The sequence below is a fragment of the Argiope bruennichi genome, chromosome 4, assembly GCF_947563725.1.
Source record: "Argiope bruennichi chromosome 4, qqArgBrue1.1, whole genome shotgun sequence".
Taxonomy (NCBI): Eukaryota; Metazoa; Arthropoda; class Arachnida; order Araneae; family Araneidae; genus Argiope; species Argiope bruennichi.
In genome coordinates this window covers 64,225,390-64,251,992 of record NC_079154.1, presented here as the reverse complement: position 1 = coordinate 64,251,992, position 26,603 = coordinate 64,225,390, and the positions used below count along the sequence as shown (strand labels likewise).

Here is a 26,603-nt window from a genome sequence, read left to right as displayed (position 1 = left end):
TAATGGAATTAGAACAGATAAAAATAGACAGAAAAATGCAATTAGTGATTTCATAAAAATTATTGAGCTGTAATGTAGAACGAAAATTATGCTGAGAATATCCAAAAACATGATTTGAAAACCATAATTGCTTCCATCAAAATGAACATTGCATAAATATAAGAGAAAAACTGATTTACTGTTGGTATATTTATAAGTACATTTTTAAAGAACTGGCTTCTGTATTGAAACTTTGTTAAAAAAATGAACTAAATATTGTCAATTTCACTATCGTATAGTCATTTAAGAAAACTATTCTTGTAGAGGGACGAGTCTCTTTATAACTTCATTTTGAGGGAGATGAACATAATAAACAAGTTTCAGGAACAGTTATTTAATTATTTTCCAAGTTCCACATTTCGCAAGACAAAACAAACACTAACACGAAAAGTAACGACACTCACTTAGAATGCAACCTAATAATGATCCCCATAAAGGATCATGGGAAATATACCTTGATGTTAATAAGATAACGCCATCTGTTGTATCAAAAGTGAAGGTAGTAGAGTTATGCAACCGCTACATTCTTTATATCCGTAAAACTATGTATAATAAATCCTTCCCTTTGTTCAACTAAATTTCATTCACTCTATGATATTATCAATACGAATATCTTTAAATAAATTTTCCAAAAAAGAAAAAAAATGCTTTAAAAAGAAGTCTGTCTGTCTGACTTTCAGTTCCGCTGTCTGGAGGGGGAGTCAAAATAAGTTTATAACTCCAATGATTCTATAACAGACACCCACTCTATGCAGTACATCATACGACCGCCTGGCCCCGTTTGATATTCTAGCCAACCAATTTGGCCAAGACACTGCCGCCGCGGTGGGGGAGAGCAAAAATAGATAAAACTCTGTAACGAACGCGGTTTTTCCACAAGAATGGGGATGGGAGGGGGTGGACGTTCGGTCGTGAGAAATGGAGACAGCCATCATTCCCGAAAAGTTGAACATTCCCAGAAACGTCTCCGGGATCGCATTCCGGAGAAATACGCTCAGCGGTCGATGAGCACCAAATGAACATCCAGGAGGAATTCAAATAGGGTGGCGACGAACAGACGCCGGCCTTTGTATTCTATTCCGCATTCTTCCCCCGCAACATAAAAGTTCGATCATGGAATGCGTAACAAATGATTGTTTGTCTTGCATGCGCTCGCTAGATCGACCGAGTTGGAATTTCACCCTAGATTTGGGGTTATTCACAATGGATGTGGGGTCCGTGATTGGATTGGCGCTAAGTGGCTGGATCCAGAAAAAAGCAATTGACTCTTTTATTTTATTTTTTTCCCTTTATGTCATCTCCTCCCTTTGGAATCGTTTTCAAAATTTTTATTCTTTCTTCATTTTTTGTTGGTAATGCTTGGCGTTAGACTTTTATAAAGATTTCTCATTTACAATTTAGGTTTGCTTGTTTAAATCTAGGAATTGAGCCGTAAAAATTCAAAGAGTCTGTCAATCCAAATTTATTATTTTTAGGCTGTATTATTGGTTTTTTTTTCTTCAAAAATTAAAATTTCAATTATTCTGAAGCAGAATTTCCAAATTTAATTGCTAAAATTTCAATCAATATGCAATAATTTACAATGCTCAATATATATATTATATTATTATTAATATATCTTCAGAATTCAGTCCTTTTCCGAAAAATATCTCAACTATTACTTCATTTACTAATTTTTAATACTTTTTTCTTTTGATATCTGTAGTAGTAATTTACTTTCTTTAGCGTAATTCTAAAACATTTTTTGTTCTAAAACAAATGCTGTGGAACTGGATTTTACTTGTTTCTAAGAATCTGAACTTCATGAACTTTTCAGTAAATCGAAAAAAGTACTCTAGAATTTATCGAAATGGCATTATTTCCTTAAAATGAAGAAGAATGAAAATGATTTAAAAACTAATACTGATTCCTTCAAAAAGTGTTATATATTATTTATGTGTGCGTGTTAATGTGTGCAAAGTATTCTTTGAAGAGAGGGATAAAAAGTGATCTACATAAAATACAAGTTAAAGAAGACAATATAAACGAAATAAAAATAAAACGGCGAAAATACAAGGCAAAAATATGACGATGAAACTAAGTAAATATATAATAAAGAAAATAAAAATAAAACCGAAAGTGAATTAAAAAGAAGAAAAGTGCTTAAACCAAATGAACATAGAAGAGAATCGATAATTTCATGCGAAATAAATATCCAAAAAAGCTGCAATTCAAGGAACACTATGGAAAATTAATATAGATTCCGTGACAGAATAAAGACGCTTCTAGAACAAGTGCTGGAACTCAAGTTATTAAAAGGGATATCATCTTCTTGAATATTTTGGATTCTTCATTTCAGTAATCGTAATTGCCAAAATTGTCATGAAGTCACTAAAGGGTTGCCAATTTGTTGCTAAGGCCGTAGTCATAGGTCGGGTATCCATTTAACATTCATTGGAGTTATCTGTAAAACTATCGATGTCACTGGAAGACATTGATAAAGGAAGCAATATTGAAAATTCGCAAAAATATTGATATTATTCTAATATTTTACATTTCCTGGAACTTGTTTTTTTTTTTTTTGCAAATTTTATTGTGTGGCAACTAAAATAATTATATTGTTAATCTTCCTTCCTGTTGCCCTTCCTCAGGCCAGCGGTCCTAGGCAGCTAGTCGAAAATCCTCCTCTCGTTAGACGATGCCAAGGCAAAAAATTAATTGAATATACTTGAACTGAATTACAAGCGTGATTCATGATAACAGACATGTTGAAATAGCAGTTTGAATTCATAGTACTCTAGGCATTATGATTTGTTTGTGATTCACAGATCTAACTTATTAATTGTATTACATAAAACGACTTATGGTAAATATTCTATAGATGTATACTCAATTGTTTACAGTAGCCGTATCAGTGGCATAGGACAGTGGAAGGGGTTTACATGTGTATCCAGTCCCTTCAAGAGGATTAGTCAATGACCTTCATTACACGGTAGGCATGAATTTAATAATCAATGACCTGCGCATAATTGGAAGAGATAATGATCTGGAAATATATTGCGGGGATAGCCAACGTGTTATACGAATTACGCAGGTATGCATTATAATGCTTATAATGTAAAATTCGATTTATTTTAATTCAAAAGCTATCATACATAATATCGATACAAAGAAGCTACAAAATACTAAAAGAACTAATATATATATCACCGTTTGTGGGAGAGGAAAAGCAAATGTTGTTCCTCTTATTTGTAACAATAAATCTTATTGGATGGCTATATTTTTTGAATAATTTTTAGTAGTTGATATAAGAACTTAAAGAAAGGAAATTATATTTGAGATATATTTTCTCTTTAAGAATGAATATGAATTAGTTAAATTCATCTTCATCCAAAAAGACTTTCATTATTTGTAATGACACTGTTTTTGTTGGGACCAATTTCGAAAATCAAAGTAATTTTTCTTGAGCTGTTTAATTAACAATTTCTGCATTTAGTTATTTCTGGAAGTGATTGCTTTCTGAACATAAGTATTCCACGACAAGCATTCTAATTTTCAGATTTAATAGAATATTGTAGGTAGAATTATTAGAATACTAAGGGCTCTGTTGTGATTCTAAGGCAATACAAGTCTTATGGCGCGCTATTTCCTCTTTCTTTCAAGTCTCGGGAGATTTTCTATTTCCACACAAGATTTTTTTTCCAGATTTTAGTTTTTAGGCAGTTTTATGTATGTTTACAAAATTCTGATAAACTGGAAAAAAAATTTAATTACGGACACTTTTCGAGAGAAGTTCGTTTCAGTATTTCGCATATAAAAAACTCAGAATTAAATTTTGAAAGAAATTTTTTAAGAAAACTTTGGAACATACAATTTAAATGTTATTTTAGTATAGAATTGGGTATTTTTTTAAAAATTTGAAGTAACATATTTTATCAGAATTTTTTAACAACATAACAGAAGACTCGTTAAAGATACTTAATTAGGAATATTAAAATAATGCTCAAATTTTCAAAACTGTTCAAATTTTTAATTCAATGTTCAAATACTTGACATTAATTTGAGTCAGTTCGGGAGCAAGGTCTCTGTATATTAAAAGTATATAATTAATATACTCAGAATATATAGCAGATAGCGTACTGAAATTTCGGGGCCCCTTAATATTGCAGACCCTTAGGCAGTTGCCACCTTTGCCTATTGATAATCCCGGACTGATAATTGACACATTCTTTTAGGAAATCTTTAATAAAAGTTTCACAAATATTAAATATCTTTGCTTTCTGTTACAGCAATTGACATATTAAGTGCCGTTGTCAGATCAAATTAAGCTCTGTAGACCCATTTCTGTTTTCAAAATAAAATTTATTTTAATACAATATTTATTTCAAGCAGCTTTTAAATTACAATTTTTCGGACATAGTCGCATAATAAAGCATTTTATTATAGGTCACCTTCAAGAGAATTGTTTTTAATATCTCTTTGTGTGAAAAAAAAAGTAAGTAATTTTAAGCATTATAAACATTTGAAGCAACATAAAAATTTACAAACTTTTTAAAACTCTTTCTATGTGCATAATACAAAGTTTGCGAAGGCCATTGTTTCTTGGATTCAACAAGCAAATGAAAAAATAATTCGAAGTACACTGATCTGAAAGTAAATTTGGAACCACGAAAAGGAATCCTAAAAATAATGCTCTAAAATTTAAACAACATTTGATGATGATTTGATCAAATTCGAGTATAAAGCCCATGTAAATAAAATAAAGCAATATGCAATTAAATTCCTCTTACAATACCTCAAAAATTTTTTCAATCCTTGGGATACTAGGAAGTTGCCTATTTGATAATCTGGTAGTTCTTGGATTGAAATTAATGAAATCGATGCTTAAATGGAGCTTTTAAAAAATGGGTAATATCAAGAGGATTAATGTGTTTCTGAATGATGCTAGAAAATGGAGTTGAATAAGAATCGTTCCTATCTCAGTTATTTAACAAATGCATCCATAAACAGCCATGAATTGCTTTGTAGATGTATTTATAAACAGCCCATGAATTACAGTATTATCTACAAACATGAATGATTGGATTCTATCTACGAGTTCTAACAACCATTATTTGGAAATTGGTAGACAGTTATTCCCTTTTGTAACGAACTGTTCATGGTACAGAAGAATATAATTAAGTTAAATCTATTCAGAGCTGTATATATCGATAATTATTCAACGGAAAGTTACAAAAAAAATAAAAAAAAGCTTTTCGTCAGTTAAGATGAAAAATACTTATATGTAAAAATATATATATATATATAAAAATTCTTCTTCGGGGTTGTATTACAGATTATTGTAACAATTCAACAAAATTTCATTGCAGAATGAATTCATGGAGACAAATAGTATTCAATATGTTGTCAAGAATTCTTTGAAATCTCTAAACAACATGTTCAACAATTAGTAGAAGCAAATTCTTGGCGATGATATTGGCGTAAGAGGAAATAATGACTTTGGTATTTATCAAAGTTTTTGCGTTATCACGATTAAGTACGATTTATTGAATGGTAATATTTGCAATTAATTTTTTTTCGCATTTTTTCACGGAGAATATTGCCAAATTTCATAATTTTTAGATGAATACTTACAGAAATATTCAGCTTTCAATACAGTTACATTCTTTATAATTGCTCTATAGGGTGTTGGAGGTTTATATATATATATATATATATATATATATATAAGTAACCAATCTTAAGTAAGAAAAAGGTTGAAAACGAAACTAAAATGAAAATGAAACAAAACAGTTTCGAAATCGCAACTAAAATTTATAACCTATTTAAACTAAAACCAAAAAAGAACTTCATAGTATTTAGAGAGCGCAATTGCAGCTACTTCTAAAACACAGATGAATTGAAACAAAAGTATTAGAATCAAGTTAATAGGAAAAACAAAAAATCAAATAAAAATTAAACCAAAACAATTATAAAAAATATAAAAAAAGAATCCGGCCTGAAGACTTTTTCAAGGGTCACCCTCAGGCAGGGATTCAAAGAAAGGGATTTTTTCTGTGAGGAAATACAGACATTGTCTAATAATGATTCCTCGTGACTTACAGAACTCTTTGATCAATGAACTTAGACTTGCTTGACCAATTGAAATGGGAACCAATCTGCCATCTAAAAAATTACTTATCGAAGAGTAGGCCTTTAATATATCATTTCATTTAGGTTTCCGTATTCTCCACTATTTTTTTCCCTCCAATGATCACATGCAATTCTAAATAACCATATCTGAAACACAATTTTAATGGTTACATTATTGAGAAAGAGATCATTTTAAAACAATTTGTAATAATGTTTTATTAATGATGAACTTGATGATGATTGGTCAATTGATTCAATTTCAAATGATTAGAATACGCTTTAAAGTTTTAAAAATGGATGAAACATTTTTAATTTTATCTCTGTATTATCCTTTGTATATTTTTTATATAAATTTTTATATTTTTACTAACTTTTTTACTAATTTTTTTTTATTAATGCAATATGTATCATGCAACAGTGTATATCATTATTTCAATCAACTATATGATGTGGTGAAATAATATTTAGAAAAATAAAGAAATGGAAAATGAGAGCTGATACATATTAATTTTAATCAATAGCCAATAGAAGTGGTCTTCTCAAACTTCCTCTCATACTCCTTAATAAAGGTACTAACCCCCTTTCGCTGTATGAAATTATGGATCTGGACAAAACCATGAACGACACAAGTGCCAGGCATTTTTTTTTTTTCTTTTTCATGAGAGTTATATGCTTCTTAATGTACCAAAGAAAACCGGCATTTGTGTATTATTTACATGTCATGGGCGAAAAATATTTAAGAAAAATCGATTTTTGGCGTAAAAATAGCCTTTTTTTACTGAATTTAGAACTGAATATGTGAACTTTGGTGATTAATCGGTGGAATGCTGTAAGTAAACATGTACCAGAAAATCGAAATGAATATTTGATACTTCTTTTCCGATTGATTGAAATCAAAGTCTGACAAATTTTTGCCACAAAACCACATACCCGATTACATTTACAGAACTCATTGTGTCTTCGAGTTATTTCTTTTACATACATACGAAAGTACAGATAATAGACAAATTTAGTTCAAAATCTGATAAGAAATGACACTTTAAATACTAAAATTGTGGATCAAATTTTCTTTGACTAAGTTGTTACGTATTTGAATTATTTCATTTATATATATGCGAAAGACTATGCATTTATTATATATATGTGAGAGACTGTCAACACCTTCAGAGATTTAATTTTTTTGAATCATTACATTTACGCATGCAAAAGTACAGACAGACAGATTTGGCTCAAATTCTAATAAGAAATATAAAAACTTTAAATAATATGAAATTTTTAATAAGAAATATTAAAACTTTAAATAATCTAAATTTTTTAATAAGAAATCTCGTGTAACAAAAGTAAAAACTGAGAGATTGTCTACACCTTGAGAGATTTAGTTTTTAGTTTAATACAAATCCACATTATCGAAGCGAAATCTGCGTACCACATTTTATCTATCTAGCTCTTAAAGTATCTCTTTCTAGTATCGTGCACTAGAACAGCCGGATAAACAGATTTCTTTACCAATTTTTTTTTTCAAATTTACCAAATTTCTTCAGATTTACCAAATTTTATCTATCTAGCTCTCAAAGTATCTCTTTCTAATTTCGTGCAATCGAACAGCCGGATAGACAGATTTCTTTCGATTAAATTTCGTTCAAAATTTGATGAAAATCTGCAGATTTGTAAAACCACATACTAGATTTCTTCCGTCTAATTCAAAGCGTTTTTGTGTTGTTATGAACCGACAAACAGAGTTCCAAAAATATGTTTTTCTGACTTAAGGAGGTCTGAATGTGAAGATCCGTCAAAATTTAGAGTTTGAATATTTTGACAATCACAATGCTTTTTTATTACATACTTCGCATACGAAAACGTTAAAAAAAATTGAATGATAATCTTCTTTTTGAATTAATTGGTATACGCGAAACAGAAAAGAAAAAGAATGATTAGAATTATTGGTTCAGTGAACCGATGATTTCTTCTTGTCCACAGTTGAAAACTCTTTTGTATTCGAGACGCGCTGAGTCCTGCCACTGTCGAAACAGTCAACTGTCAGCTACTCCAAGCTTCTTATCACGATTGTCCAGTGAGTTGGGTAAACATCTGTCAGCTTAAGCACTCAAGAGCTCATTTGGGAAATGACGCTAATCTTCTCATTGGGAATATCAACATTCTTTCACCATTTAATACTACATTTACAATTGTTCATTCATTTTATTAATGATAACTTAAAGAAAATATTCGATATCTAATTATTTTCTCTGTCATGATGGTAGACAGAAAATAAAGACAAAATGTTCTTGAAAAATAAACTGGTCTAATAAGTTAAACTTATATGCGATTATTAAAAAATTAATTATTTGCTATAAATAAATGTTTTAATTAATTATTCGCGGTTAAAATAAATGCTTTCGCGGTTAAATATCGACATAATTATCTTTTGGAGCTATATAAACTCTGAACGCGTTCTCATGTTTATTTTCAGCTATTTTCCTTCATTGCTTTATTATACGTGTTCTTTACTGATTTATAGATTTAACAAAGAAATTTTTAAAGCTGCCAAAAATTTCAATATTCTACCTACTCATGAAGAATGCGAGTAAAACTTGATTTTAAATGAATTCTTCTCTGGCTCATTTAGTAAAAATTATGTAATATATGTGTATTTTATGATTATTACATTAATAATTCAGAACATCAAGGATTCATGACTCAAATTAATCTAGGAATTGAAAAATTACGTTGTACAAGTCATTGAAAATTCGGAAACATAATCTTTCAGAAATTCCAGTCAACTCATTTCTTATAGCTTACATTGGACTATAAACAGGAAACTTCTTAAATCAAAAAAAAAAAATATCTATTAGAGATCTGTATTATACGATTTTACGTGTATTTTTGTAACTAAATATCTATCCACCAGAATTCTATCAAGATAGGTATTTAAATCGCTGCAGGAATTCATAGGAAATTATAACTTAAATAGTTATGCACTAATTAGAGTTGGGAAATGCCGGATAATTTATCAAATTCTTATTTGTATTTACTAAAAAAATGAAATTTGGTGCTTTTATTCATTATTTTATTCATAAATTTTAGAACTTTTTACACGTTTCTAGGACATTCTAAAAATAATAGCAATTGTTTTCGAATAAGTTTGTGTTGCTTATTTTCTTTAGTATCAGAGTAGACAATAAATAGGTAATTTTTATAAAATTGCCTAGAAAACAGTTCCTCAGATGTTTCTTCTAGGTAATTTTTTTCTTTCGATATTTTTACATATTACAAATACTAATCGAGTGTAGTTTAATTTCCTTTGAATATTTGTTCCAAATTCTAATTTTAGTTATAATTAATTTTATTAATTCTATTTCAGAAGTCTATTTCACAGGCAGATTTTCTTTAAAATAAAATTATAAATTTTCTGCATTTAAATATTTATTTCCTGACATAATATAAAAATTAAAATTCTCAAAAGAGTTTTTTTTTTTTTGAAAATGAGAAATGTTTGGGACATTTCAAATTCTGACACTTTAAAACAAACTCCCATTGATTGTTGTAAAAAAGTTTTTAAAAAAATTAAAATTAAAAAAAGTCATTATTGAGTTTAAATACTAATTAATATAAATTACATAAATATTAAGTGATATAAATTATGTACGCAAAAGATCTGAAACAATGTGTGTTAATTAATAAAATCAACTTTATATTGTAAAGATGAAATAAAGCAGAAATGGAAATTTAAAAGCGCAGTAAAACTCTAATCTAGAAAAAAAGATTTTTTTTTTAATTGATACTAACGATCGGGGAAAAAAATCAATTAAATTTCATTTCACAACTTCTTTTATGATTTCTTAATATTGATTTAATGAGCTTTCAGCCATTTATTGAAGCATTTCCCTTCTGTAATTTTTTAACTCATATAATTATAAACATATAAATATTTTATAATTTCCTGATAAAAAATGGCGAATCAATATAATATTTAAAATATCATTAAATATCATTTCCTTTTGTTTATAATAAGAAAATTAGTTTTACAAAAAGTTTGGTTTAAAATCAACTGATATATTGATTGAAAGCTGTGATGAAACTTGATTTAAAAAACGTAACCGAAACTATCGATAATTTATAATAGTGAGTAATTAATAATCTGAGATTAATACCTATTTACGATTATCATTTAAAGGTCTTCGTCTTTTCCATTACCCTTAAATGCATATTGAAGCCAAAAATCTACAAATTGTTTTGATTTTGCTTCATCCATTTTTTTCGAAATAAATGCTTTTTAAATAGTAGACTGATTTTCCAAATAATTTTTACAATGACAGTTTACTTATACTAACAATTAAACCGATCAAAACAATTAAAATTAGATAGAATTAAAAACTTTTTACTAATATTTTTCTATTCTGCATCCTTTAGCCAAATAGTTTTTTTAATTAAAAGTTTTAAAATTATAAAAATAAAAATTATATATAAATTTTGATTTTTCTATTTAAATTTATTAATACAATAATTTAAAAAAAACGATTTTTAAAATAAAATGTTAAGAAAATTGTGCATATCAAAATTAAATTCCTATAAAATATGAATGAAAAAATTTTCTTTCGGTTTTTATTTTTCAAGAAAAATGTTTTTAAAAAAATTGTTGTCAAACGATTAGACAAGTGATCTCTAATATAATGTTTTTTTTTTTTAATGTTTCAAAATGTGTATAAAAAGTTTTAAAAAGTAAGAATTTTATAGTTTTTGAGGGACATTCGTTAATACTATATGATATAAATTTTATTTAATAGCAGCTACTTTCATTTTGATATTTGTCACTAGAAATATTTAATTCCAAAACTTACACTTATAAAGAAATCGGATCAGAGTATAAACATAATATTCGATATTTAATTTGTGAATGCACTATTACGAGAGATATCTTTTTTTATAATATAACATTTTATGAAAAAATTTAATAAAATTTTGAATTTATAATGAGTTTTGTGAAAGAATTTTTTACTTAAGTTTTTAAAAGAAATTTAAAAGAAAATGAAAACAAATAAAATGAATAAATAAAATAAAATTAGTAGAAAATTAAACTATATGAAATAATTGCTCCTAAAACTGAAAGGAAAATTTACATAATAAATAATGATAAAATTTGTTAGTACTTGTTCAAAGGCGAGATAATAAAATTATAGATTATTTTCATTACATGATGTTATATTTTTTAAAATATCGCATCTCACCATGTAATTACATACTTTATTTAACAAAGTTTAGTACGAAAATAGGCGGCAAAAGCCTTTCAAATTTTCATCAACCGAATGATAAAGCTATGCAAGTATTAGAAAGCAGTAATATTTTGATTAATACTTTTAGATTAATAAAGAAAATTATTATTTCTTAGAAGAAGGATAATTTGTGATACTTTATCATCTAATTGATATTAATTGGCAAATTTTATTTTGACGAAAACTTCTAAATTACTGACTGCATCCGCCACCTTTTTTTTCGAGGAGGCAAGATTTTCTGGCTATCACCTTACCACTGCTGGCAACACAGTCAACGTGATGATAAATCATCTTTTCTCACCGAAATTGGCGCGAAAGCTGCATGTGGCGAACTTCCTTGGCGACTTTCCTTTCTCCCTATACGAGAGCGATTCACACCGAAGCCGGTTTTCCGTGAGATCGAGAAAACGAACAGTCAGTGTTCGGCGGTGATGGCCGCTGGTGTGCGGTCGCCTCATCGCGCCTGAAGCCGCAAGACACCACACAGGATAGAGAAGCCATGTCCGACACCAACATCGTCCACGAATGGCTACGGGCCATGCACCTGGACCAATATTCTGACAGTTTCATCGACAACGGATACGACGACCTCGAAATATGTAAACAAATTGGTGATCCTGACCTGGACGCCATCGGAGTGGACAACACGGTGCACCGGGAGATCATCCGGCGGGCAGTCCGCCGTCTGGTCCAGGAGGGGGGCACCGCTGTATATTTTACCTTAGAGGAACAGCAACACAACCAACACCTGTCGCAATTCAACAGTAGCTCAGACGATTATGAAAATTGTGGTGGATTCGCCGTCGCTTCGTGCTCGTCGTCACCTGTTCCGGCACGTCCGGCCTTCATCCGGCACCAGTCCGTGCCATCCAACGTGCGAGGAAACAGCAAGTCCAGCTATCGGCATCATGGGAACCATATTACACCGGCGGATTCGGCATCTTTAGACTCCCTGACGGGTTGCATGCCAAGGATGTGCGGTGGTGACCACTGGACGTACGACGACAACTCACCTGTCATGCAGAGGACGACCCTTCGATATCTGAGGGAGGACGAAAAAGTGATCCACGCGTGTGAGCAGAAAAAATCGGTGGCTGCATCCCTGCCCAGAAGACTGGACAAGGAAGGTGTGAGTAAGGGCAGACGGACAACAAAGCAGCCGGACAGTGAAAAGTCAAGCAGTAGACGGATACTGGCATCGGACAGCGAAGAGGAGGGCATTCATGTGTCTCCTCGACTGTTGTGTGGACGGAGGTATGTGGACGAGTACGAGGAAGGGAAGGCGGAGTTGGGACGTTATCCTAAGATGCAGCTCAAAAACTTGGTGAAGGAAAAGCTCATCAGGGATGGTATACGACTCAGCGCACAGCCCTACACGAATCCGGTGAGTAAATATGAATTATTATTTTTTTATAACTGAAATTTTCTGCTGTTATTGTGTAAATCAATGTGTAGATTTAAATCATATTTTATTTAAAATGCTTCTAACTTTTTAAAAAATGTAATACAATGATAATAATTAATAACTGTATTTGAACGTTTTCTATGTAAAAACCCTTTTAATTTATAAGTTTTTAATACTTTTTAACTTCCTATATTCATACCAAAATTGTTTTTAAAATTAAATAAAATTAAATTTTGAAGTTTTAGAACCCTCAACTTATGTACTCCATAACCCCTTCTCCCCCTTAACCCTGTCATCGATATTATTCTTCGGGAAAAAATGTGTAATAAATGGAGAATATACCCTTACGCGAAATATTTTTATGATTGGAACAGACACAAAAATTCAAATTACTAGTCAAATCTTAAAATAAATCAAATCGAAAAATATTCAAATTTCCATTATGTGAATATATTCCTTCTTTATTTTCAATAATATATATGTATTTAATAATATTTATATTTTAAATTTATCGTAGTATTATCCGTAGATGGATTAAATCATTCCCAATGCAAATATTTCGCCAATGGCGCCATAAATATTTGACTTAAGATTTAATATCTCATGTATTGCTAAATTGAATGATTGCAATCATGTAAAATCAAGCATAATTCCAAATCGAATTTTTATTCTGTAATTTGAGTATAAAATAAAAGATTTGATTTGGAAAAGAAACTATTTATTTATTCATTTTCGATAGAATTAATATATTTAGTAATTATTAGATCCTAACTTTATCGTTTTATGATTAATGCACAATTCAAGTTATATTCTATCCAAATATTCCATACAGTGTTTCTTATATTAATGAAACATATATAATTCAAATTATAATTTATGTCTTTATTCTTAAAAAAAATTTAATGCTTGAAATATATAGTAACAAAATTAAATGAATACAAAATATATTTGAATATTTCGTAAAATATGTAAACTTTCTATAAATATTTCCTAGAAACGTTATGAACTCATATCATTTAGAGAAAGAAAAAAAAATGAAATTCGAGTAGAAATCTTTAATATTTTTAAATTTTTTATATTCTTACAAAAATTTTTGTAATTAAATAATGCAAAATTTATGTTAAATTTCGAAGATTTTGAATCCTTAACATGTACTCCGTACTTCCTCTACAGCTATGTCACTGATATTATTTCAGGGAAAAAAAATTGCGTTATAAATGGAAAATATACTCTTACTAAAAAAGCTTTTGTTATTGAAACAGATAAAGAGACACTAAAATTCAAATTTCTTGGGTCAAATCTGAATATAATTCAAATCAGAATGGTATTGAAAAAGTGTTCTAACAGTCTGGGAATTTTTAATTTTAATTTTTTTTAAATAGAAGCATTGAATTTCAGGATATATTAGATAACTGATTATGAATATACATATTGCAAAAGTAGAAAGATGGCAATCAGTTTTAATTGGAAGAAATTATTAATTTGCTTGATGGTGGTTGCTTTTCAGCATTTTCTTCTCTTGCTTTAATCCTTGGCGATGATTGATTTGGCTATGTCAAATATCAGATGCTGTAATTAATTAAATTTAATTTTATGTTACCAAAGAAGGTTGTAAAAGAATGAATCGTATGCAAAATAATATTACTAGTTTTTTAATTTGATACGTTTTTCCGTTTATGTGTTAATTATTTTTTAATAAACATATTGTTGAAAGAAATATGTCTATTCTAATCTGTACTTTATTAAAAAAAATATACAAGTAAGAAAAAAAATAGCTTAAAATACAAGAAAAAAATGAACATTGAACACCTGTAATTATTAAAAACAAAAACAAAGAAAGAGTAATTTTTCAGCATTTATTTGGTTATGAAAGTGAAACTGAGCAATCAAAACAAAAGGAGAAACTTTAAAAAAAGTATCTAATGGAAAATTTAGTAGAAAAATTTATCGCAGTCTCTCCTTTAAATCTAAGCTTTTATTTATAAACAGTTCTTAAGATTTTTCCATTTGAAACTGCCACATAATAACGTTAAAAAATGTTCTGAAGGACTAGGATTATAAAATTTTCAAAGAGCAGAGAAATTGAAATTTCGTTATAAAAAAAATATATCTGTGCCCTTTTAATGGGAATTCCTCGAAATGTATACATACATGAGTTTTATTGTAAAAAAGTGGTAAATAGGTAGGAAAGTATCTCACTCGTATATTTTTCATGTTTGCATTAAATCAAGACTAACATGTTATTTAATTTATAAAAATAAAATAAATGAAGTTTAAAAACTGCATTTAAAAGATAAAATTATAAAATACATTTATCCTCTCCACAAATCTACTTATTCGATCTAAAAGGTAATAGGAAAATATTATTTTCGAAATATTATCTATTTTATCTATATTCTATTGGCATTTTAATATCACATTTTATGCAATTTCTTAGATTACAATTCTTTTTTATAATTATGAATAATTGAACTGAAAACTATCTTTCAAATTCAAAATATTGCATGAAGTATTTATTATTCTAGGCCATGATGAAATGCTTATTTATTTTTCAAATAGATGAATTAAATCCCATATATATATATATATATATATATATATATATATACAAAAGCCGGATTCTTTTTTAATATTTTTTAATAATTTTTTTGGTTTAATTTTTATTTGATTTTTGTTTTTCCTATTAACTTGATTCTAATACTTTTGTATCAATTCATCTGTGTTTTAGAAGTAGCTGCAATTGCGCTCTCTAAATACTATGAAGTTCCTTTTTTGTTTTAGTTTAAATAGGTAATAAATTTTAGTTGCGATTTCGAAACTGTTTTGTTTCGTTTTCATTTTAGTTTCGTTTTCAAACTTTTTCTTACTTTGGATTGGTTACTTATATATATATATATATATATATATATATATATATATATATATATATATATATATATATATATATATCATGTATGCTTACTGATATTTGGTATTAAACTTTTGATTTTGAAATAAAATTTTATTATTATAAAGAAAAAAATTAGAATTTTCTAAACGAAAAGAAACCCCGAATATATATATATATATATATATATATATATATATATATATATATAATATTCAGTATTTCTGATGTTTTAATTTATTAGCCAGATCGAAAAAGATAAAAAGATCCAAATACAGACTTGACAAAAATTTCTTGACTTAAAAAGTATGCTATTAAAATAAAATTGCAAAAAAAAAAATCTACAAATTTAGTGCATGGTATTATGAATTTTATTTGAAAATAACGTGGTGAAAGAGTTTAAAAAACAAAAAAATTCAATTCCAGAAACATTAAAAAGCGAAAAAAAAAAAAAAAAAAAAGGAAAGAAAAAAAGGCGGGGTGGGGAATTTCTGAAAAAGATATTTTTCAAATTTTTAATACTTTTGAATTTTTTTTATAATTCTAGATTTTTAAAATTCATTCAAAAGTTTTCATCTTACATTTTCTTTTTAATTTTGTAGAAATTTTCTAGTTGACAGTTGAATAACTATAAACTAATTTATAGATAATTAACAATCTCTTGCTGTTTTATTGCGACCAAATATATTCTGAAATTCATAAGCAACGGAATTTAAATTATACTTTAGATTCTAAGAAGTATATATATTTATCTTGGAAGATGGATAATTTTATTTTCTACATTTTTTTTTCCTGCCGACATCCTTTTATAAAACAAAATTTCCAATTGCATAAAGCTTTTTTTTTAATGCTTATTATTCTTATTTTTGTGAAAATGACTTCTTATTCAGTAGTTTTCTTTTTTGGAAACAACTTTCTTGTAATCAAATAATTTTTTTTGAATGATTCATAAAAAACGAAGATGGAAAAGTTGATTAACTCGCGGCCGGCTTAAACTTTATTTATCTATTTTGTAGAAACGAAAATATTTTTTTTAAATCTTCGCAAAAGATAGAATAAATTACTAATAAAAATTTTATTTCCTTTTTGTAAAGATAATATTTTTTATAAGAATTTCCAAAGCTTATCGAAAGAGCCTATAGCGATCATATTCTTTTTTATATTTCTTTTATATTAGTTAAAAGAAAAATATTAGGAAACAATTTTTTAAAAAAAGTTGGAAAAGCCAAACCAAAGAGAAAATTTAAAAACATAGATATTTTCACTTTGAAGTTGTTTTTTATATTTTACATTAAGCCCAGATAAAATAAAATATATGAAATTTAAGAATTAAAGATAAAATAAAAAGAGGTTAAAAATTAGAAATGATTTTCAGTAACGTATAGAATTAAGCGCGGGGAAGATATATTTAAAAATATTTTGATTAAAGATAAAATTATTGTGCTATTTTTTAAACTAAGAAATGCACTGAAAATTAGATTTAAAATAAATTAAAATGTGACTCACTAATTCCGAACACTAAAAAAAGTAATAGGTATTCTATAAATATTATGTTATAAAGTGATAGAGATAATCAAATGGATATAAAGGGGTTCGTAATGTAAGGAAAGAAGTGAAATATATTCATGCTATCAAAGAAAAAAAAAAAAAACGTTTCTATGTAGAAGCAACATATTGCTGAGTTGTTAATTTTTTTAAAGAGAAACCAAATTTTTTTGAAAATGATTCCTTTAAAGATAACTCTGTCATTTCTTTAGACTATTTTGAAAAAAGGATGGAGTTTATAAACATTATAAGCATCTTAAGAAAATTTACCTATTTTTTGCAGATATTTTCTGTTTATTAGTTCATTCTAAAGGCGAGATTTTGAGATTCTTACCCCGACATTTTAGCAACTAGTCTTTTAATTTATATGTAAATGTGTAAATGTATAGAATCTTCGAACTTTGTTTCAGTTATATCTATTTAGTTTTGTACTAATATTTGATTTAAAGGTCCGAATTTTTAATTATATTCATATTTTTTTGTTACAATTATGCTTTCTTAAATGTTTCTAAATTGAGGTTCATTATTTGTCAAGTTCAAGCTTTCTAATTTTATTTAATTTATTTGTGGATAAATTATTAAAATAAAAAATTATTATAATAAATAAAATTTTGAATTTTTATATGTAGATTCAACCATATATATATATATATATATATATATATATATATATATATATATATATATATATATAATATGTATACTTTGTGTTATCAATTTATATGCACTCTGCTTTATATCATTATTAAATTTGAGATACCTAATTCAAAATTGTAGATTATGATGCCAAAAAAATTCAACATTCTGAGTCTCAACATTATAAGAGGTTCTATCTGATTTGGCCGCAAGCAGTGATGTGAAAAGCGTAGATTTAGTTTGAGAGCAAAAAGAGGATTATATACCTCAGCAGCCCAAAAATTATTTGTCGTTCTAAATTAGAGCATTAAGAGTTAACATGCTAAATCGAATGGAACCAATTAACGAAATTAAGCTAATCAAATTAACAGAAAAATTAGTTTTTTTCTACAAACAGTTACGCGAACAATTTTCTACTTTTTATAATATAATTTCTTAGTTTTTGAAATTAAAATTGAATTAGATGACCATATTTAATGTAATATATAAATTTCAATATATTTTTAGTACAAAATATTTTATAAATTACAACAATTAGGTACTGAAAAAGAAAACAGAAATATGAATCCCGAGTTTCTTTTTCCTATTGTGTCTTTAGTTCCTCCAAGCTGCCAGAATAAATTGATATTTCCTTTATATGCTTTTTTAAGGCTTCACGCGAAACAATTTTTTAAACATTACATTTCCTTTCCTTTTTTTTTTTTTGCTAGTTTTAGTGACATCAGGATATATTTTTTGACACCATTCATCCCAGTATTAAATAACACTGATATTCTCTTGCAAGTTTTTACCAACCCCATACGCAACCGACACAAAATTTAGTTCTTTTTATTTTTCATTCTGTTTTTTTCTTTCTTATTTTTTTTGTATCTAGATTCCATTTTTATGATTGGGCCTTTTCTAAAAATAACTGCTGTAAAAAAAGTTCAAATGAAACATCCGGTCTCAAATTCTATGAAAAAAATATCTATTTATCGGCTTCTCGTGCCGGCAGTGACATTCTTCAATATTTTTCAATATATTTTTCTCAGTCTTTTGAAGAAAATTTTTGAAAGTTTTATCATTTAAAAAGTAATTGTTATAAATATAGTAAATCCATATTCTGAAGTACTAACACAAAATAACTATTTGACCTTTAGATTGGCCTTTTGTTGGGATTAAAAGTTGTGAAGTGAATTAAAATTAAGTGAATTTTCAGTCTTTTTTTTTTTTTCTTACATAAGTATTGCAGAAATCTTTTTATATTAATTTGTAATATATAATATTTGTAATATATTAATTTGTAACATAATATTAATTTTATATTAATTGTAATGATTAATTGTATATTTGTAATAGATAATTTGTAATAAATATTTGTAATATAATAATATTTATATTAATTTGTAATAATTAATTAATAATAAATTATTGTATTATGAAGATGGACTATCTGCATGCTTTATTACTTAAATTAAACATTGTTTGATTATCAAGTTTAACACTGTTTGGAAGCAGTTAAGTTTTTCAGAACCTAAGAGAATATATAAAAACAAAAATATGAAAAATAAAAAAAAGCAATTATTTAACGCTTAAATACGTTCACATTTGCTATTAATTGCAATTAATATAAAACTTGTTGTTTCTTTGTCGCGTATAATTTTATATCTCTTTAATTAATGAAGATTAAATGAAACAATAATTTATCTGTTCAGTATGTTCACATTCCTCGACGGATTTTTTTTTTCCGCATTCAATCATTTCAATGATTTCTTTATGACTTATATATTCCAACTGTTTTCAAAATAATTCGCTTGACTTTTTTTTAATATTATGCAGTATCTGTTTATATTATTGCATACTCCGAACTCTGGTGTCAGTGCACTGATATGTATAAGCCAGCCATCCAGTATAATTGCACCTGCCTTCAATCTCCAGAATCGTGTTTAAACTCACAAAAAAGCATCGCCTGCAAAAATTTTCCCGACCACACCTCAGCCCGAGAAGTTCTTTGTCTTGAGCGATGTTTTCCTTTCCCGTTGTTGATTTCCGGAAACAAATCCAAAAGAAAGTTCTCTCCAAAAATGTTCGAAACGTGACTTTATGCCTCACGAAGGCAGGGTTTTCCTTCGAAATGAAAAAGGAGCGACACGTGACGTGAGAAAAAGGGAGACTGTTTCCCTTCCAAACGTTGGAGAGTTGTTTTCATTCATATTTCATTCATTTCCTTTCTCATCTGCTGGTATTATCTTGGACAAGTGGTTTTCGTTGATTATCTGTGGTTTTTTTTTTTTTTTGGTTTATATTGCACTCTTCTTTTTGCGTTGATCAGATAGATCTTCATTTATTTGTTTCGTAAATGATAGCTGATGGGTAGGTAATACGAGATATGTGCTTCGTGCTCGCCATTGATTTCTTTATCTGAAGCAAAAAAAGTGAGAATCAATATGATATCGAAAAAGTAGCGCATGAATATGTTCGGTAGATGAACTTAACATTCAACCCTTTTTCTTCATTGTTCGCATTTAATATTAAACTTAAGCGAATTTTAAATTTTATCTCAAAATATTTTGTGTTTACATACTTTTTATTGCACAAATTAATTAAACATTTTTTTATCTAATTAAAATTTTTTTTATTTGTTTTATAGCGCAAATATGGGTTATTTTCATATATTTATATATGTTCCACGTCCCCTCCTAAGTAACTCGGCCAAATTCAATCAAATCTTGCACACTTTTTTTTAAGATAAGGAAAAGAGTATTGCCAATTTTTTTAAAAATAGATAAGATATTTAAAAATCCAATTAATTAAATGAATCCATTTAACCAAAATTTTGCAATTTTTCTGCAGTATTCCGGGCAAATTATTCCAATAAATATACTTTTAAAACTAAAATTGAAAATTTTATTTTATTACTTATATTAGTTTCAATACCATCAAATTTCCTTCCATTTTTATTAATTTTTCAAAATTTAATAAGTAATGAATAGACGCAGACGATCTTCAAATAAAAAAAATTATAAATATTCCATTGGTAGAAAATGATACATTTCATACTGCTTTATTTATATTTTTTTGATTTTCTGTTTCATTTTTTTAGAAAGATTTCTAGCAATATTTTTTTAAAATTTCCGTACAGTGTTTTTTCCCCATTTTAATAAATTAAAAAAAATTTTATGTATCATTTGTAAACACATTTTTTTATTATTAAAGAATAAAAATGCATATAAAGAACTCCCTGCCAGAACACATTAGCATAATTCCGGATGAACATTAAAAGATACTGTCAAAAGCAGACAAATAACATTTTATATCAGGAATGGTTGTTATTATTTTTTATTAATTAAGAATTCACTGTAGCAAAATATTCGTTAAAACCTTGCTTAAATTTTACTATTTGTAAGCAAAATGTAGACTTCTTATTAGAAATAAAATTAGCTAACGTTGGTTTAAAAAATTTTCTAGTTTAATTGATGTTTGTGTTATATTTTTAAAAAATGTTTCAGACATTAAAAAGGTTTTGCGTTTTCAGAAAGAATTTTATGTTGTGTATCATAATTTTATATTGTGTATCATAAACATAGCTTTTTCATTAATAATATTATACCTAGAAGTAGTAAGCCAGAGCAACGCTGGGTGATCAGCTACTATGAGATAAATATGCAGTCGTTTTATCATCATAGCTGCAGTCGTTTTATCATCATTTATCATCATTTCAATATAAATTATGAACAAAGAGTAGTAAAAAATAAGCATTATTAATCTTAAGTATATCTTTTTTTTAGAGAATATTATATTTTCAAAAATAAAGTTTTTAATTTGCTGTTGAATTCAGGTTGTATATCAGTCAGATTTTAACAATTTTTATGTTTAAGTGGAAAAAACTGTATAAATTTTCACACAATTTATTTCTATTTTTGATCATTTTTATTATTAAAAATAGTGATATGATGTATCATATTAATGACGGTGTTTGTGAAAATAAAATCTAACGAATGATTAAAAAATTAAGTGGCAACAGTTTGTAGCAGAAAATAAATTAATTTTCATGGAATGTTTTTAAATTTATAATATTTTTTTAGATCAGGCTATATTTGCGATATTAAAAGGGGAAATATGCAGCCGTTCCTCTCTTGATCATAATTTTCTGAACAATCATTTTGAGTAAATATCACTTAATTTTGTATGTTTATTTAAAGATCAATATATGTTGTGTTTTTAAAACAATAATTTATGTTTTTTTCATTAAATTAATTATTTAGATTTAACGTCTTTGGAAATTGTAAGCAATTTTTTAAAGACTGTTTTGACAGAAGATTTCTTTTTCTTTCCTAAAAAAATTATGTGCTATTAAAATTAATCATCTGTGAATGTTTAGAATTTTTAAACGAAAAGCAATATATTAAGTAGTGCAATTTTGTTAAACCACATTTTTTCGATATGCTTTTATGTATATCGAAATTAAGATATTTAATTACTTTATGAGTCAAGGTGTTTCTTTGCGATCGTTTACTGAGTTATTTCCCCGATTTCATTGCATTCCACCCGATGGAATGACTTAGTTGTTTCGAATGTTGGATGTCAACATAATGCTGTTTATCATTTGATCATGACTCAAAATTACGAAACTGTTTCAAATCAAATAACTTCAAAAACAAAATGTCAATCAAACAAAAACTAATCAGCATTTAAAAAAAAAATTCTACGCATAATTAATTGAATTCTAAAAGACAATTAATGTATTTCTGATTGACAGAAACTAATCAGCATTTAAAAAAAATTTCTTCGCATAATTAATTGCTTTCTAAAAGCATTTAAGTTTTTAAATTCTAATTTTGTTGTAATATTTCTACGATATCAAATTGTAGGGTTTTTATTTCAGGAATAACTTCTTACAATCGTAGGAAATTTTGAAAATAATTGCAAATTACATAAAAAATTATTAATACATTTTATTAAAAAATTTTAGACCCGATTTCTTTATTTGTATAGTTATCTAATATTTCTCTTATTTTATTACATAAAAATACAATTTTTATTACTTTGAAAATGAGAAGTATAAAATTAAAATTTTATTAATTCCTCTCTTACCCAGAACATAGTTAAAATGGACAGCATATAAACAGGGACATAGTAAATAACTAATAATTTAACTTTTTAATTGCAGTTATTTCAAAGAAAAAACTCGAAAAGCTGAACAAAATCAAATAACTATGATGAAATATAGATAGATAACCACTTTGCGAACTTTCATATCACATTAAACTGAAAAAATTCGAACCTTAGTAACCAATTTAACGGCCATCTGACTCATATACTGGATAGACAATAGTATTGAGGATCTAACATTAGATCCTCCTAGCCAGCTCAAATATATTTTACTATACAAATTTTTATTTCATCTGAAAACTGGACATTTTAGATAGTATTTATTTAAAAAAAAGAATTATATAGCACTTATTGTCTATGATTTGTTATAAATACAACCTACTATTGTTATTGCTACTATTGGTATTGTACTTACTATAGTTATTGTTACCATTGATGTTGCTTACTATTGTTACCGTTTCAACTACACTTATTGCTATAAATACAATTGAAATTGAAATAATCTTTATATTGATTTTCGAAAACAGTTATTTGTAGCTCTCGCACAGGAATATCATTTGGAAAAAATACAGAAAAATACGAAATAATTTATTCAGAAATGCATTGGTAAACATTGGAAATAATCGGCAATTTATTACGAATACAGCAACAAATACGGATATTATATTGATTTTCGAAACAATTATTGGTAGCTCTCTCACAGGAATATCATTGGAAAAAATACTGAAAAATACGAAATAATTGATTCAGAAATGCATTTGTAAACATTGGAAATAATCGACAATTTATTACGAATACAGCAACAAATACGGATATTATATTGATTTTCGAAACAATTATTGGTAGCTCTCTCACATGAATATCATTGGAAAAAAATACTGAAAAATACGAAATAATTGATTCAGAAATGCATTTGTAAACATTGGAAATAATCGACAATTTATTATGAATACAGCAACAAATACGAAAGAATTTTCTTCTTTAGCTTAGTAAGCGGAAACATTTTTTTAAATAAAATTTTTTAAAGATGAAAAATATTGCTTCTCATTAGCATACTTTCTGAACGAAGTAAATTTTATTTTTATGTATTTTTTGCAGACATCGTAATGAAAAATTATATCAGTTTTAATTATTTTCTGGCTCGAGATCTTCGCACCGCAGAATTTCTTATTTCTTTTACCGAAGAAGAAAGCAGGCAATCTAAATTTAATCCGTGGAACAAATTAGAAATGAGATTTAAGGTATATTTCTCAGGCGTAAATTATCGTTTGCGCATAGCTCCAATTTTACCCAATTAGAAGAGAGAAAATTTTGCCAAATTAAAAAGATAAAAAAAAAAGAAGCCAAAGAATATCGCTTGAACTATAAATTATCGTTAAAAACCAGCCGTCGTTCACAGAAAGTTGAAAGAATAAATAAATAAAATTAAAAATCAACAAAGTAAACCGTTCTAAAATAAATTACGCAAAATAGAAAGGAAAAAAAAATGCTGTAATCTTTTACCGTAAATAATTTCGCCAATTAATTTTCTCCGTTGTCTACTTTAGAATCTTTTCCCTGGTACACAACAGTTAAAAGTCTGAAATAAAAGCAAGAACGCGCGAAGTAAAAAGCTGGGGGAAAATATAAAGAAAAATAAAAACAAAAACAACTTCAGCAACGTTTTATAAAGCTTTTTAATGCTTTGCTAGAAAATCTTAAACAACTAAAAGGAGGGAACAGAAAAAAAAGAAAAAAAGTGTCTCTGGATAACGAATTAACTAGGCGACGTCAGGCGGTGGCTGTAAATTAATGAAGCTTAAGCCTGCTACAAGAGACACTGTTGCTATCGTAAATATAAATATTAGTGTGTGCTAAGTAAATGGTGACACTCCCATCTATTTTGGGGGAAGTGAGTGTTGCCACGTGTGCCTGCTGAAAAGACGTGGGTGTGAACTATAAATACAAACATCCGGTGTTCAATTAATGATATTGCTGCAAGAGATTATTCAACCAATTAAAACAAATTAGTTTTGATTATTAAGTGGCTTAAAAGATTTTAAGGGTGACAAAGAGGCTTCAAAGACGGCTTTTGAAGTTTACACAAGGCTATTCATATTTTTTGAATGAAAGTTGCTAATGTTTTGATAAAAAATTAAAGGTACTGAAGTTTTAATAAGAATTACTAAAAGATTTAAACCGTACACTGAATTATTAAACTGCCCGATTAACTTATATGACATAAAAAATGTTAAAGTGGGGAAAAAATATATTTATATGATCACATTTCACACATACACTTAATTTTTCATACATGATTTTTTCACACATATTTACATGATTTCTCATACACGATTTTTTCACACATATTTGCATGAGATTTCATACGTGATTTTTCATACATAGTTACATGATTTTCAAAAGATATTACCAAATAAAAGTATACCATTGGACTGTTTTTTTCTTTCTCGTATTAATGCAGCAAGGAATTAATTTTAAAGAGTGGGATCCTGATCATTTGCTATCCTCGTTAACTGACCATTGTTTAATAATGTGTTTTCTTCTTCCACTGGTTCTCATTTATCCTTAAAATGATTTTTTAATCTTACTAATTTAGTTTAATTTAGTTAAATTTGAGAAATAGTTACACTTTGAATGCTTCCAGTGATTGTCGCCATCCTGGAGGGCACACGAAAGCATGGGGGTCTGGCTCTTCCCATCTATGACGGGACTTACTTCCTTAGGGAAGGTTTGTACCGTGGCCGGTGATGGCCCTTAGGACTTAATCATAGTTCTCGCTAGTGTTGCTGTTGTGGCGGTCTGGTCATTCAGTTTTCTTTATCCGTGTGCCTTCGGGCGGGTCGGAGAATCAGTGATATGATTTATAGTTTGAATGCGTCATAATATATAACTATCGAATTTTTTTTTTAACATTTCGAATTCAGCTAATTTTTTTAAAACTTCAGTTTAGTTTAGTTTAATTATATTAACGTCCAGTTTTAAAGCAACACTAGTGCGCTTTTGGGACGGACCTTGTCATTTTGAACCACGGTCACGATACCTGAGCTGGCACCCCTTCTCCAAACTTCCACACCACATCAATGGATTTTTAAACTTCAGAAAATATATTTGAAGAGTTTGTTGTACTTTCGAAACACTGAGTGAATTTAGTTAAATTGAAAGAGTAGTTACATTTTGAATGCATCACAACATGTAACTTCGGACTTTTTTTTAGCATTACAAATTCAGCTAATGTTTTTTAACTTCAGAAAATACATTTGAAGAGTTAGTTCTAAATAGATCTGTAATGTCGATATAGATAATAATACCAAATTTCATCTATGCACCCCATAGCTTCATTGGATTATCTGGTCCACACATGCTTTATTTCCATTTACAAATTTAATACAGAATTTTTTAAGTATCTACAATTTTGATAAAATAACCGCATGTCAAAATTCATTACTCAAGTTCTTCCGCATATGAGAGAAACATAGTGAAATGAAAAGTCTTAAAGCGATTGCGCTATCAAATTGCATAAAACTCCATCCGTAAGCTAAGCCACTTGTACCCTTCGAAACATCGAGTGTCTGGGGAATTTAATATCCGATGTAAAGTCAGTTTGAGAGAAGCGTTCTAT

The 26,603-nt window shown here is 27.7% G+C and overlaps 1 protein-coding gene across 1 annotated transcript in view; it reads left to right on the top strand.

Annotated features, from left to right (window-relative positions):
• The first annotated feature begins 11,808 nt into the window (after positions 1–11,808).
• LOC129966571 (uncharacterized) overlaps positions 11,809–26,603 on the top strand; it is a 454,962-nt gene continuing 440,167 nt past the window's right edge. The window contains exon 1 of the mRNA XM_056081029.1: positions 11,809–12,804. Coding sequence (XP_055937004.1) covers positions 11,920–12,804 — 885 coding nt within the window. The 5' untranslated portion in view covers positions 11,809–11,919. The remainder of the gene's footprint in view (positions 12,805–26,603) is intronic.